We start from the raw sequence: 15,634 nt of genomic DNA, 5'->3' as shown, positions 1-15,634 counted from the left end.
CTTCCTTGGAATTGGAGTGTTATTTTATCTCAGTTGCTGATGTCTGATTTTTCATAAAGGGCTTTTTTTGTCTCTTTATAAACCTCTAAAGACGAATATTCTTTTTCTGATGGGTGGTCTAAAAAGTGCATCTACTGTATATTATCTGTTCGTATACAACCTTCTGTTGAACACAATATTTGTAGTTTTGTGATATTAGATACTGGGTGCAGAAGTATCCAAAATCGTGTTTTGATCTTTTTGTTGGATTTAAGTTATGATACTTATATATTATTTTTACTTTAGCATCGTGCAGTTACAACAAACATGAAATTCGATCACATGAACCTCCATCTAACGGTTTGTTTTCATTTTTGCCAAGTGTCATTAGAATTTATTACTCATTTTCTTCTCAGTATGATAAAGTTCAATTGCGGAATTTTTAAAATTTAATATTAAATACGGTGAATCAGGTATTGTGTGTTTCAATGGGTTCTACCGAGAGTGTATCTAAGGTTTGTGTACAATTAAATCGTATTTTTAGTTCATTAGAGAAGTAGCACACCTTTTCATGCAACTAAATTATTTTTGTCAAAATGTCCATGTTAATTTAAAGCGAAATTATTTTGAAAAAAAACAAAACATTTTGAGCGTTTTTACTTTTTATATAGTACTGTTGGTATATCCTTGTGGCATGTTTAATATAATACTTTTTAAGTATAATTAGTTTATATTAACGGTTTTAAGTATTAGTATTATAAAATTTGATGTTATTATATTATTCTTGCAATAATTTATTTGTTTTATCTGTATCGTTTTCTTGTATATGCCTCCTCTATGAAGGTGTCTAAATAAATAATAATAAAGTGCCCAGGAGTGTAGATTGGTGTTTAGTGTTTGTTTGTTTTTTTTAGTTTCAGTTGTATCACGTTAACAATCGGCAAGTTTGAAATCGTTAAAGTGTAAAAAATGACTTCGTTTTAACAATCAAAGGGTAAAATGTTTGATTGAAAATAGAATGAAGTGGACTATTGTTGTGTGAGTGAAGTGGACTACTGTTGTGTCACTCTTAAAATTTTAACTCTAATAAAGATAGTATGTCTAAAAATTACTCATTGTTTATTGTAACAAGTGTAGGTGATGAACTTATCACTTATCTATCAGGAAACTGTATAGAGAGACAATATGAAGAACTGATCACTTATCTGTCGGGAAAATATGTAGAGAGACAATATGAAGAACTGATCACTTATCTGTCGGGAAAATATGTAGAGAGACAATATGAAGAACTGATCACTTATCTATCAGGAAACTGTGTAGAGAGACAATATGAAGAACTGATCACTTATCTCTCAGGAAACTGTGTAGAGATACAATATGAAGAACTGATCACTTATCTATCAGGAAACTGTGTAGAGAGACAATATGAAGAACTGATCACTTATCTATCAGGAAACTGTGTAGAGAGACAATATAAAGAACTGATCACTTATCTATCAGGAAACTGTGTAGAGAGACAATATGAAGAACTGATCACTTATCTATCAGGAATCTGTGTAGAAAGACAATATGAAGAACTGATCACTTTACTAGCGGGGAACTGATAACTTTCCTTGGTATGAAATGAAGTGGAAACAATTTTAAGCTCTCCGTTCATTATTAACCGTTTAGGAGGAACATAGTACGTAAGCCTAACGTTTAAGATGACAAGAAAATCCAGATTAAAATATTTCAAAAACGTAGTCCAAAAGCTCCAAGAAAAGCAGAAAGAAGGTGACATAAGATGAATAATGAAATAGAGGAAGGCGAGTAGCTGATGGTTAGAAAATGACATAGGAGGATAAATAAATCGCAGGGAAACATACAAGTAACATCAGAAACTGAAATACGCACACGAAGAAACTGATGAATTAAGACGCGAAGGAGACAGCTGTATCCAGAAGTTTGAGAAAACTGAAATGGAAGGAGATTTCACAGTCCCTCACTATGATTCTCAGTTCAGTTACGAATCTCAAACGTTCTATGATATTAGTGACATAATTACAGTTTGTTAACAATGTGTGACAAATAAATGGTCCAAAGCTCCATCAATGTGTTGGCCTGGTAGAAATATTAATGTGACTTTGAAGTCTCGCCTGAACCATTTAAAGTCACCGTTTGAAGAAACTGGCGAAGAATGTCGACAGTTTATAACCATAACTTGGAAGTAACAACTGTTTCCAAATGATTTCCTCTGAGGCTACAAAATGTATGAACTAGACTATATAACTACATTCAAAATACAAAGTTAAATCTGCCATAGAATTGGTTCATCACAACCTTCTTCCAACGAATCGCACAAAATTTTACAAATCTATTTCATGAAAAACGAGCAAGAAACAAAGACGAGAGAATATTCTAGAAGGTGAATCAAGCTTAATATTGTTCTGACAAAAAAATGTTGCACTTGTGATCAGAAGCTTAAAATCAGCGGAAGTAAACTGCTTATAGAGAAGTAAATAATTTGAGAGGTAAAGGCCAAAGGTATAAGTAAATTGCTGGTATAGTAATTAAACTAAATATATCAACTAGATTGTTAAATATTTTAATTATAACTAAATGAAAATATTATATTGACCCTCAAGTAACTCTAAATATGTGAAAATTCAGTAGTTACATCTTGTGAATATGAAACCTCAATTACTGCGACTTTTAAATCCTAATCCCCTTAGTGATGAGTGCCTTAAGAATTCATATGGAGATTGAAGAAAATATTCAACACTGTGGACTGGTGGTTTGATATGTTAAAAACTCTTTTTCAAGTTTGTAGAAATAGAAAAGGTAAAAATCATGTAGAAGTAAGAAACTTATCCAATTTAATAAAAAAACAACTCTAGAAACATTATAACTTATTAATGATTGAGACAACTTTACAATTGTATTTGTAACGTGTTTCAAATCTGGAATCGGAATACTTCGAAAATAGAACACTATTTATTCACTTCTACTGCATGCTCTTTGAACAGCAAGGCACCAAAACACAAGACAATTTATTGTTATTATGCGGTTTTCAATTTATTTTTGAACGTCATTATTCTTAAAATTCTCTCATGAATACTGAATGTGACAGAACGTTATGGTAATCTGAGGGTCGCGGGGTCGAATCCCTGTCGCACCAAACATGTTCGCCCTTTCAGCTGTAGGGACGTTATTATGTCGCAGTCAATCCCACTATTCGTTGATAAAAGAGTAATCCAACAGCTGGCGGTGAGTGGTAATGACAAGATGGATTCAAACCCGCGACCCTCGATTTACGAGTCGAGTGCCTTAAACATCTGGCCATGCCGGGTCTGTAAGAAAGAGAAAAGAATGCATAATGAGTGGTTGCATTAGAGAATTATAGTGGTTAAATACGGGGTTTATTTCCAAGAAGTGGACAGAGCGAAAACAGCCGAATGTGCAGCGTTCTAATAAAGAAAAAAGGAAAACAACTGCGATAAAAAACGTCGTTCAAGTTTTGTTTGTTTTTGGAATTTCGCACAAAGCTACTCGAGGGCTATCTATGTTAGCCGTCCCTAATTTAGGAGTGTAAGACTAGAGGGAAGGCAGCTGGTCATCACCACCAACCGCCAACTCTTGGGCTACTCTTTTACCAACGAATAGTGGGATTGACCGTAACATTATACACCCCCACGGCTGGGAGGGCGAGCATGTTTAGCGCGATGCGAGCGCGAACCCGCGACCCTCGGATTACGAGTCGCACGCCTTACGCGCTTGGCCATGCCAGGCCTACGTCGTTCAATGGCACATTAACAGTTTAATCTAAACCCCCTCGCAATGGTACGACTACGTTTCGTTAATCGTGTGTAAACCACTGGACTTGGAGTCACGGTCCGGAACACTAACAACGCGATTCATTTTAATTATTTTTATCTTTGAGTTGCTAGTAATAAAAATTAGAAAATATCCGAGTCAGTTATTTCAATTAAAAAAACAAGACAATAAATACAATTGTAATATACTGTTAAACACAACTTAATATAACTATATTCCTCTATTTACATGCTGCTTCTGGTTCTTGAGGCTCAGTGTTTTCAATTGGAACTTCTGTATGACATATGGCCAATCTTTAAGGAGGATTATTTTAAAAACAGAAGTGAATAGCGTCCATACAATTGTAAACATATTTCCAAATATATTCTCTAACTCAAACACGTGACAAATGGCGCTTTAATTGCAGGATTTCTTTGTTTTTGAATTTCGCGCAAAGCTACACGAGGGCTATCTGAACTAGTCGTCCCTAATTTAGTAGTGTAACTCTTGGGCTACTCTTTTACCAACGAATAGTGGAATTAACTGTTACATTATAACGCCCCAACGGCTGAAAAGCCAACATGTTTGGTGTCACAGGGAATTAATTGCAATGTTATTAGCTTTGCTCAGAAATACTTCGCAACAATAAATATATTTCTATGACTGAAGATATCACATGTTCTTTAAAACGCTTTAAATATGTCTTTAACTAAATAATAATAAAGAAATTATAAATAATTTGAAACTTTCTATAATGTCAGAATAAGATTATGGCTTCTCCAAGATACTTTGAATTTTTGTATAACTGTACAATGGGTAAAAATCTTGTTTAAAAAATAAAAAAAAAGTTCTGTTTATTTCTCAAAATGAACTTGTAGCTATTTTAAATATAACGAGTATAAAATATTCGCGACAGCAACTGAGTGACCCTCAGAGCATACTCTTAGATCTATCTAACGGGGTCATCTTCATGGCAAGTTGTAGCTCTCCCTGCTTCCTTGGTACTTGAAGATATTCGACGACAATAAAAAGCTATTTTATACTTAGTTTGCCAAGAAATAACTCTATGTGATATTAAATAAAACATGTTATTGTTGCAAACAGTTAAGCTAGGAAAACATGAAATTTTGATAAATTACATTTTGTTTTTAAGTTAGTTTGTTGTAACCGCAAAACTACTCAGTAGCTATCTGTGCTGTGCCCACTTCATGTATCAAAAGCCTGATTTTGGGCAAATATAATTATCAAAATCAGAGTTTTTCTGTTGTAAAGGTTGTCGTTACTGTAGTTTATAGAATTTATTTATAATTGTTGGTTTTTACGTTGTTGTCGTTTTGTTTTTTCCTTTTGTTAATAACAAAGTTTCACAGTTATCCATCTCGCGCTGTGTTCACCACCAGGGTTATGATAGAGAAAATAATATTATTTCTCTCTTCAGATGCATTAGAAATTTCTGGTAGAATGGAAATTCTAGTAAACTATACAAGGTAGAGTTATATACGAACATCAAACAACATTATGGACTTAAAATATTTTACTGTAAAAAAATGTGAGTGTTACAATTACATGAAACACTCTTTTTTAAGTTGAAGGTGGCACAATTGGCCAACTGCACTATGTTCACTACAAGAGTCGCTTTTTTTGGTGTTATAAACTTTCAATCTTACTGCTAAGCAACCAGACAAAAGAAATTCATCACGAATGTTATAGGATCGGATAACTAAAACAAAATGTGCACTTCATAAAAATATTTATTTATCACTGTCACGGCTTATTAAAAAATCTAAATTATAAGCTCACTTACTTCTCTGGGTTCTCTATCTCCAGTATTGTGTCAGGAAGCTGTCTGTTAAATGTTTCTGGTAGAATGAAGATCATAAAGGCTGCTATTATTGACAGAACACCATAGGTTACTGAAGGTACAGCAACGTGCGTGGATTTACTCTTAGAATAACAAAATATAACGACTTATATGAACTAATTCTTAAATTTATGAATAGAGAACTTGTAAAAATTTGTAATGTGATACATGTAAAGATATCTTAAAAGTGGAATAAAAGTTTAAAAAATCGTTCAACTTCAGCAGATTAATATCGGACGTAAGTATTTGTACGAATACATTATAAAACTTCAGCAGTGAAAAATTCGCCTGTGATCAGCGAAGAGCTAACTCGCTCCAAGTTAAGTGAACTTTCCCTATGTCAACTCAGAATTAATTCGCTCGTCGTGAACACTCAGTAAGATATTCAGTTGCATACCAGATATAAGACAATATATTGTTTGTAAGTTTGTAAGACCTTTTTACATGAATCATTATTTGTAATAACCGCTATTATAAATTGTATTATTTTGTGTATATTAAAATATACTTGTATTTCGAAAGGAAACTGTGTGTATCAATTTTATTGGGAAACATCATAAATTTCATACATCTCCATATTAAATTACCTTCTAAATTTGAATTACAATTTAACTCAATTTCAGGCTATTTAAAATCGTAACACATAACGATCAAAACTCACTTAACGTAAGTCTTTAAATTTGTAATATTTTATACCTATATTATTATTACCAAATTTCAAGAACCTCACACACACACACACACGAGTTTAGTAGTCCTACTGGTGTTTTATAACTACCAAAATTTATTCTGAACTTCTGTGCATAAAATTTTGTCTCGTATAATATTTAAAGCATGGCCTACTAGCAGCTAAGTTATCTCTCTGTATGAATACATTTTGAGTGTATTAAATTTTGATCCACGATAGGTTACTTGGAGCCCAAATATTTGCAATGATACAGATTAATGTTGCCCAATATGCATAATAATCAATATATGACGAGTCTTAATCTTATCAGATTTGGCTGATTGTTTAGAATTAAGCACAAAGCTAAACAACGGGCTATCTTGGCTCTGCCTACTACGGGTATCGAAACCCGGATTCAGACAATTTAAGTTCACAAACATGCCACTGTGCCACTGTGGGACAATCTTATCAGAATCGACCTATTTTTTTGACATCATGAAGTATGTAAGTTGTATGTTTTTATTAAGCAGTTACTGTTACGTCAGTTATAACAGTTACATGTATAAAGTTTCATTCCCCCGATTTATTAATCATTCTAATTAAAAAATTAGAAATACCAAACACAGGAAGGTCATTTCGCTGAATCTGTCTGTGCACATTTTTGTTTGTGTCTCAATAAAAAATACATCATTGATTTCACACTGTTGTCAGCGTTTCTACAAACACCCATTACTTAAGAAGTAATCTGGACCATTTATCTGTTAGAAGAATGAAAGACAGTCAGGTAAGATGTAATCTTAAATCTCATGAGTTAGAAAAACAAACACGAAAATACCTTGATCTACCTCTATTAAAATATGTTGCTTGTTTTACTGCAAGTTTTGATGCTTTGTTATAATTCTAATAAAATCCTTGGATACTGCTCGTGCTTATAATCCGAATACAGAGAGAACTGAAACCGTTTTTTAACATAAGATAGAAATATTATAGTTAAATGAGAAGTAAACGAGAAAAAAGAAAGAACTTCTTAAAAAGACCAGTCATTTTAAGTCAACCAAGAGAAAGTGCAAAGTAAAATTAACTATGACATCAAATCAAATATATAACTTGGAATAAATTTATAAGATGCAGCAACTTTTATTAAACCTGGTGTAATTGTTCTTAAGAAAGACTGCATTAAATTTATAATGTTTCATGTAATTAAATATTAATCAGGGAGGATAGCAGCGATACCTATGTAGTGATAGGTTAGTCGTAGCCTATAGTACTAATCAGGATTTTGATAGTAATCCACCACGTGTGTTATATTGAAATAGATAACCTACCCTACACACCTTATTGCGCCACGCAGTATCCTGGTCATTGTTTATCTTGCTTCAATAAGTGACGTATATAGATTATATTACGGTTACCTATAGAATAGAACTAAATAATATGGTTAAATTGCACCTTTCACCTAAAAGTTACAGCCCAACTGGAAGCCAAGATTTCGACTCCTAACAAAACATTTTATTCAAACATTGATGGATGAAGGAAGATCAGAAGCTGGAGGACATGTGCGATGGAGCAGATGCGCATTTTACTTATCTGCCTTGTTTAATGAAAAATTATAAAATGGATTGTCTGACATTCTATCCGCCAAATTATTCGAATCCCAAATTATAAGTTACAAGTCTCAAAACATAAAGTTGTTGAGTCGCTTGAGAGCCCTACTTTGACTTGTCTATTTCCCACTGGAGTGGTTGGATGGTACAAAAAGTAACTTTGAACTAGCAACGTTTCAACTAAAATTAATCTGTATTTAGATAACTCAAGAAACAGTTTTGAACTTTAATAAGCTTTCGTAAGCAAGTGCAAAGTCATAGATGTTTATACTTTTCTCAGAAATGGTAGATAACTGACACGTCTAAGGTCGTGATTGGAGCCGTGTTAACATACAATAGGGTTTTAACCATATGTGAGTGAGTTTATTTTGCTGAGTACTTTGATATTTACCTTTGAATTGTTCGATGTGTTTACTTGTCCAATGGTGTGTATGCAAGGTGTTCTAAGTATTTAAAAAAAAGACATATCTGTGTAAAGTATCGACTAAAATCTAATTATCTTATTTATCAGTTACTTCATTTTCCATTAAATGTTTTCATTTGATTTCATTTATATTGTGGTCTCTTTGTAATAGGTCATTTTCTAACTTATGAAAAATGTTCGCATATTAATCATAGGTGGTCAGCGTTTTTACATTAAAATAATTAATACATGGTGAGTAGCAGTACATACTCTGGTATACTTTAATACATAAATGTTTCTTGTGCATCTCGCAGCTCCCAATGTTATTATAATCCACATTCGCTTGGTATATCTTTACCTCGGACTGTATTAAAAAGAATGAAACTCAAACATAAGGAAATGTTCATCACAACGTAACTTTGTTCTAACTCACCAGTTCATGACAAAAGGAGCAATTGCTGCTACTATCCTCCAACATAGGATAGAAGTGTCAACCCCCACAGTTCGAATAATAGTGGGGAACACTTCTCCTCCATAAACAAAAATGAGACTACCAGCAGTGGATATGAACATCTATTCTATTACAGCTAGCGAAATTTTTGTCACCATCATATCTGTACAAAATAAATATATGCATTTAAAAACACCAATAAACAAGCGACCATTAAACTATAGTAGTAAGTTAAATATACATACGATACCTTAAAAACGTACTTTAGATAACTGAAGTCTGTAACTGTTACAAAATTGCTAAAGGAACGTAAATTCAATAAAGATTAATGTAAGTGATTAAATGTACTTTTGAATCATTACTCGACAATGTAAAAGAGAAGACGTTAGAGTGTTAATTTCTTACAATATAGACGATCATTGAGTGTTATTTGGTTTTATTATTTTTGAGTTTGGAAATTAGAGTTAAATAACAAAAAATAACTATATTTAGTAAGACTGTGACTAAAGTAGTAGACATAAGTTTTTCATTCAGATTTTAGTACTTTAACGGACTATAACGTTGGAGTAAACTTCGTACGCATAACAGTTTTTACACTTTGTTTTCATTTAACTTGCAGTGAGATTGTAAGACAAATTAAATGTATTTATTTTTGAAAAAAATACAGTCTAAAACTATTTAATTATCAAACCTAGACTAAATAGTGTTAACAACATACTACCAATATCTAATCATAGTATACAAATAATCCAATTGTTAAGACAAATTTGGGAACTAAGTATTTCCATTTTGATAAGTGGAATGTTTGTTTTTGTTTTTGAATTTCGAGCAAAGCTACTCGAGGGCTATCTGCGCTAGCCGTCCCTAATTTAGCAGTGTAAAGCTATAGGGAGGGCAGCTAGTAATCACCACCCACCGACAACTCTTGGGTTAATCTTTTACCAACGAATAGTGGGGTTGACCGTCACATTATAACGCCCCTACGGCTGAAATGGCGAGTATGTTTGGTGTGATTGGGATTCAAACCTGAGTCGAGTGTCTTAACCACTTGACCATGCCGGGCCTATGAAAATGAAAGCGCTACGCAAAGTCGGTACTCTGTTTTAATCGTTTCCATCACTACTGAAATAGACCAGAAAAATCCTGAATTACATAGTGATCTACATCTGTTTTACGTCACCACTCAGGATAAGGGAGACCTACAGTTAAATAATTAATGTTTAAAATAGTGTTGACTTGAACAATTACTTTAAAAAAATAAGTAGAAACTTCATTAGCTAAGTTTTATTCATATACGGAAACAGTTCTAATTAAAAGGATATCACTGGATGAACTTTAAACACACTTGATCCAAAATAGTAAACATCGAATCCGTAAAAGAACGAACGTCTAAACGAAGGAAAAATAATATTTGGCTTGCTCAGAAGTCATTTTCCTTTTTCTTACTTCTAGTAGGTAATGAAAATGTTTTTCTTGTGCAACACCGAATCATTTAATTTATTACATATATATATATATATATATTACTGCAACAACATTAGTTGGATATGAAATGAAACAAACGTTTTTGCAGCTACTTACAAAAGCAAACACCTGTCTGTATAGATAAAAATTAACATATTTTTTGAAGTTACTTACAAAAACAAACACTTGCATTCTGTATGGATAAAAATTAACATATTTTTAGTAGTTACTTACAAACACCTGCATTTTGCATGCCAGCCACCCCCAACGCTGAAGCAAAACAAATGGCGTAAGAAAATAGTAAGTTCAGAACAGCTGTGCCAGCACAGCTGGAGATAGAAGGTTGACTTAGTGTTTTATGGCACAAAGCAGCTAGGCCATCTGCGCCGAGACAGGAGGCAGGCACAGGGAACCCAGCAACACTGGATGACGTCTAAACCTAAAACCAATTAACATAGAAATCCATAACACCATAAATACTCCAATGAAAACGTGAAAGTAGAGGTCCAGAAGTGTCTGATCAAAATGTATGTGTTTAAAAACACATTACCTAACAACACGTTTTTATTCAAAGGTTGAATCCCTTATATTAATATTTTGCAGTGTTTGTTATGTACGCACACAAAATATTTTCCCCATACACTACAGGTTCACCTTTCAAGACTGTTCTCTATATCTATACTATATTAAAAATAAACACATATTTTAACAACATTTATAGTCTAAAAGATAAGTTTTAGATAAGTTTTTAATCAAAATTGGAAAACATTTGAATCGATGATTTTAATTACAAGAAGAGTTATTAAAATAATTCTAATATGCTGTCAAACACAAATTAAAATAGATTTTATGCCTCTGTTTTCATGCTGTTACTGGTTCTGGAAGCTCAGTCTCTTCAACTGGACCTTCTGTCTGATATTTGGTCAGTCTGTAAGAAAAGATATGAATGAAAAGAATTGATAAGTATATTTCAAAATATGAGTAAAAAGTTACTGTTTTATATACATTTCCAAAAATATTCTTCAGTTCTATCTCAAACACAAGATAGCTGGCGCTTTAAGCATTTAATCACAATCATCGGATGTTGACTGTTCAGGCTTATCAGCTTTGCTCAGAAATACTACTCAACATTTTTCATCCTTCTCTGACTGAATAATAAAGTCAAGGATTCTTTAAAACACTTTAGATATGTCTTTAACTAAAAAATAATAAGCCAAGGCTTCTATATAAGAACTAGCATCTTTCTATGACTGAATAATAAAGTCACAGCTTCTTTGAAACACTTTGAATCAACAGTTGGTAAAAACTTTGTTTAAAACATGAAAGGAGGTTTATTAGTTATTTCCTGAAATAAACTCACACCTATATTAGATATAAGTAAAAAATATCCGTATCTAGTTCGGAGTTCATAGGCTCCTTACAATTCATAAAGGTCTCAGTGTACCAACAAAACTTCATTATCTCCAGTAACATTCTACTGTAATAGGGTCACTACCCGAGAAACAAAATCTTTTAGACATTCGCCCATAATACTTAAGCACGCGGGCCTAATTTACGTTTATAATTCAGTTAGGGAAATGATGAAAGTTCACGTAAAATATGTTAAATAATTGAGTGATATCTTAAATGTTGTTGTTGCTATTGTTGTTGTTTTATATCTTAAAAGTAAATCTGAAACCAACCTAAATTATTTTAAGTCTTTAAACATGTAACTAAATAACCAAGTGGAACAATTGGACAACCAAATTACAAAGTAACCTTGACAATAACTTTGCTGTTATTTGAAACATCAAGAACTAAACTTTAAATTCTCACATAATCCTAACAACAACAAAACATTCCAACTTTATTTTATAACAAACTAAATCAGAGTATGGCCAGATGACAGTCTTTTGTTTTTATTTTATTAAACACAAAGTTGAACAATCGGTCACCTGTATTGCAGTGACCGCAGGTATTGAATCCTCATTTTTAGAACTATAAGCCCTCCAGCTCATCACTAAACAACCAAAAAAAGTGTCAGAATCATATATTTACAATAAAAAGTGAACTTCAGAATGTTGTTCTCTGAATTCATATTTATTAGAAAATATTCACTTTTAATACTTCAACACCGTCACTGTTATGGTTTATTATAAATCAAAATTAAAAGCTCACTTACATCTCTGGGTTCTCTATATCCAGTATTGTGTCAGGAAGTTGTCTGTTAAATGTTTCTGGTAGAAGGAAGACCATAATGGCTGCTATTATTGACAGAACACCATAGATTACTGAAGGTACAGCGACGTGCGTGGATTTACTCTAAAGTAGAATATGGAAGGACTTATTGCGTCTTATTCTTAAACTTATAAATAAATTAGGAACTTTAAAAATAAGTCATCTCTTAAATGTACAATTACTTTAAAAAGATAATATAAGTTTAATTTATACAATTTTTGTTTTTTAAAGTTATATTGTTACAAATGCATTTCTTGTCAAATAGCGAAGGAATATAAACGATCTGACAAGCTGTTAAACACTGTTATTTTAAACAACACTTCACTGTGTTTGGAACTTTTGCAATGAAATAACATGTGTTATAATTCCGGACGGATTACTTAGTTTCTATCGTGTCTAATTCATTTATATACAACATCGCAGTGAGGTCGACTTCATATTACACCAAAGTGTATTTCACAGTTACAAATTGGGCGAAATAATATATTTATTACTATTATCGCTTGTCAATTATTAAGAAACGACGTATTAAGTAAAAAAAATATGAAATTTTAATTTGAAAAATTATTAGTTATTTATATTTTCAAAATGTTATTTTACCTGCTATTCAGAAAGTGTTTTCACAACATTTTATTTTGTGATTAAAGGTGGTGTTTTACACGTCACTAATAAGACTAAAAGGTAATTATTACAAAACTTCTGTTACATATTATATTACGGAAGTAAAATTACAGGATTAACACTAAGAAGAGTTGTTTAAGTATAACAAAAAGTGGCATTGCAGGATGATCTATAATAAACAGCGATTTTCAAGCGATCATTATTGTTTTACGAACACCAGATCATATAATCTGCACTCTTTGAAACATATATTACTTTTATCAAATTTTAATAAAATTACACACAGAACATATTAAAAGTGTAATTGCGTCAACTGTGTTTTATAACTGCCAGTACTTATTGTGAACTTTTATTTATATTTTCTTATACTTAAAGCATGAAAAACATTGCCAGATAGTCTCCACATGTAAAATGATTAAAACCTATAATATGATGCGCTTTCTAAAGGTTTGCTTGTTTCAAATTTAGTGCAAAGCTACACGAGAGGTATCTGCGCTAGCCATCCCTAATTTAGAAGTGTGAGTCTAGAGAGAAGGCAGCTAGTCATCACCATCCACCGCAAACTCTTGGGCTACTATTTTACCTATGAATAATGGGATTGACAGTTACATTATAACGCCCCCACTGCTGAAAGGGCGAGCATGTTTGGTGTAACGGGGATTCAAACCCGCGAACTCCATGCCGAGCTGTATTACATGTTCTTATTTGATTTAATTTACATTGTGGTTACTTTGTCATGTGAAATTTTTAACACATGAAAAATGAATTCGTATATCAGTCATAGGTGGTCAGTGGTTCTATATTTACATAATTAATGTCTGGTGAGAGGCAATACATAATCCGGTGTATTTTAATGCATAAATGTTTCTTGCACGGCTCGAAACTCCCAAAGTTGTTATAACCCAGTTTGACTTAGTAATGTTTATCTCGGCTTGTATCTAAAAGGATGAAACTTAATCCTGGTGTACAAATGTTTATCACAACGTAAGTTTGTTCTAACTCACCAATTCACGGACAAAAGGAGCGATTGCCCCTCCTATCCTTGAACACATGATAGAATTGCCAACCCCCACAGTACGAATAACAGTGGGGAACACTTCTCCTACATAGACAAAACTGATGCCACCAACCGTGGATATGAACATCTTTCCTATCATACTTAGTGAAATCTTTGTCGCTACCATATCTGTGTTAAATAAATATATACATTTAAAATAACAACAACCCAGTGACCATTAAACTACAGTTGTAAGTTAAATACAGATATGACACCTTAAAAACGTAATTTATATAAATGAATTTTTGACTTTCATAAAGATATCACAGGAAGATATATTCAACATGCAGTCACTGTCATGACTAATGTTAAACATAACAGTTACAAAGAGTCATGTCAAAATAACGAGATTATTATTTGTCATAAAAATAAAAAAATGAGAAAAATAAAGGACAATTATCTCACGAGATATTTTTATATACTCCAGAGTAACCTTATTTTCATTGAATATTAAGACTAATGAGGATTTTCTTGTAATTAATAAATATAGTTTCACATGGTTCCAGGTGCTTTAGTTTGTTACACTTTGCTAATGTGAAAGCACTTTAGATCTGTTAAAAGTAATTTCTAGTTTTTGATTTAAAAAAAACCGTCATATTAAAGATAAGGTAAAAGTTTAAAATGCACAATAAAACTGTATTTGTCCTAAAGCCAAAATTAATTTAGGCCAAATACAGTTTTATTGTGTGTTTTGAACACAGATTTTATTTTTATTTATGTATTTATTCTTCAAGTTGCCACAATTAAAAATAAAGGTTTCTCACTACTTTTACACGAACCTTCCGGAATAGCAATCACCAGAACACAGGCAACACTAGTAACCACAAAACATACTACGAATGGTGGTTTCCGTTTCACGAACTTTATTAGTAGTGGGGCCGCTACACAAGCGGGGATTTCCACAGCAGCCGAGATAAATAAGTTGATGTACATACTGCCCCCTAGTCTAGCCGAGTCAAAGGTCAAGCCATAGTATAGAAATGATGATACAAAACTATATGGCAAAGCAAAATAATTTTAGTAAAAAATCTTTGACAAGAAAACGGTTGTGGTTGTCGTAGGTTAATGTTTAGTTTTCTATCAGGTACCAACTTTCTTTCGATAGAGCAACACATTATCAAAATTATCTATTTTGCCAATTCACACAAACACACACACACGTACGCGGACATATTATATAATTTTTTGCACACTTCTCAAACTGTTGCGCACTGCACAAGTATCAAGTACGGAAGAGACAAAATATCACTGAAACCGGTTATAAATTCAAAGTCCGCATCAGTTGGCTCACTGCTTTATAATCGTGTCTTTTATTCTTTAATAGTCTATAAACGAAGTTATGTAAGTATATTTATAATACAAGTGTGAAATCGTCCTGGTTATTAATACGTTCGGTTCAGTGTAAACAGAAGTCTATTGTAAATACATATCTCGAAGCTGTTACGCCCTGCCCCAGAACGATTGACAAGTCTCTTTCATATATGTCCTGGATATACTGAAGATTACTTGATTTAAAAA

At 32.5% G+C, this 15,634-nt stretch overlaps 1 protein-coding gene across 1 annotated transcript; it reads right to left on the bottom strand.

The window, feature by feature from the left end:
- Positions 1 to 11,034: 11,034 nt before the first annotated feature.
- LOC143254532 (solute carrier family 22 member 13-like) lies at positions 11,035 to 15,288 on the bottom strand. Its single transcript, XM_076509703.1, has 4 exons — positions 14,896 to 15,288; positions 14,064 to 14,245; positions 12,383 to 12,522; positions 11,035 to 11,149 (listed from the first exon to the last, which is right to left on the bottom strand). Exons 1-4 carry the CDS (start codon positions 15,047 to 15,049, stop codon positions 11,083 to 11,085), a joined length of 543 nt encoding a protein of 180 aa, XP_076365818.1. The 5' UTR covers positions 15,050 to 15,288; the 3' UTR covers positions 11,035 to 11,082.
- Between the last annotated feature and the right edge of the window lie 346 nt (positions 15,289 to 15,634).

Source organism: Tachypleus tridentatus, chromosome 6 (assembly GCF_004210375.1).
Source record: "Tachypleus tridentatus isolate NWPU-2018 chromosome 6, ASM421037v1, whole genome shotgun sequence".
Taxonomy (NCBI): domain Eukaryota; kingdom Metazoa; phylum Arthropoda; class Merostomata; order Xiphosura; family Limulidae; genus Tachypleus; species Tachypleus tridentatus.
Note: the sequence above shows the minus strand (reverse complement) of the source record. Positions and strands in the feature narration are given on the sequence as shown.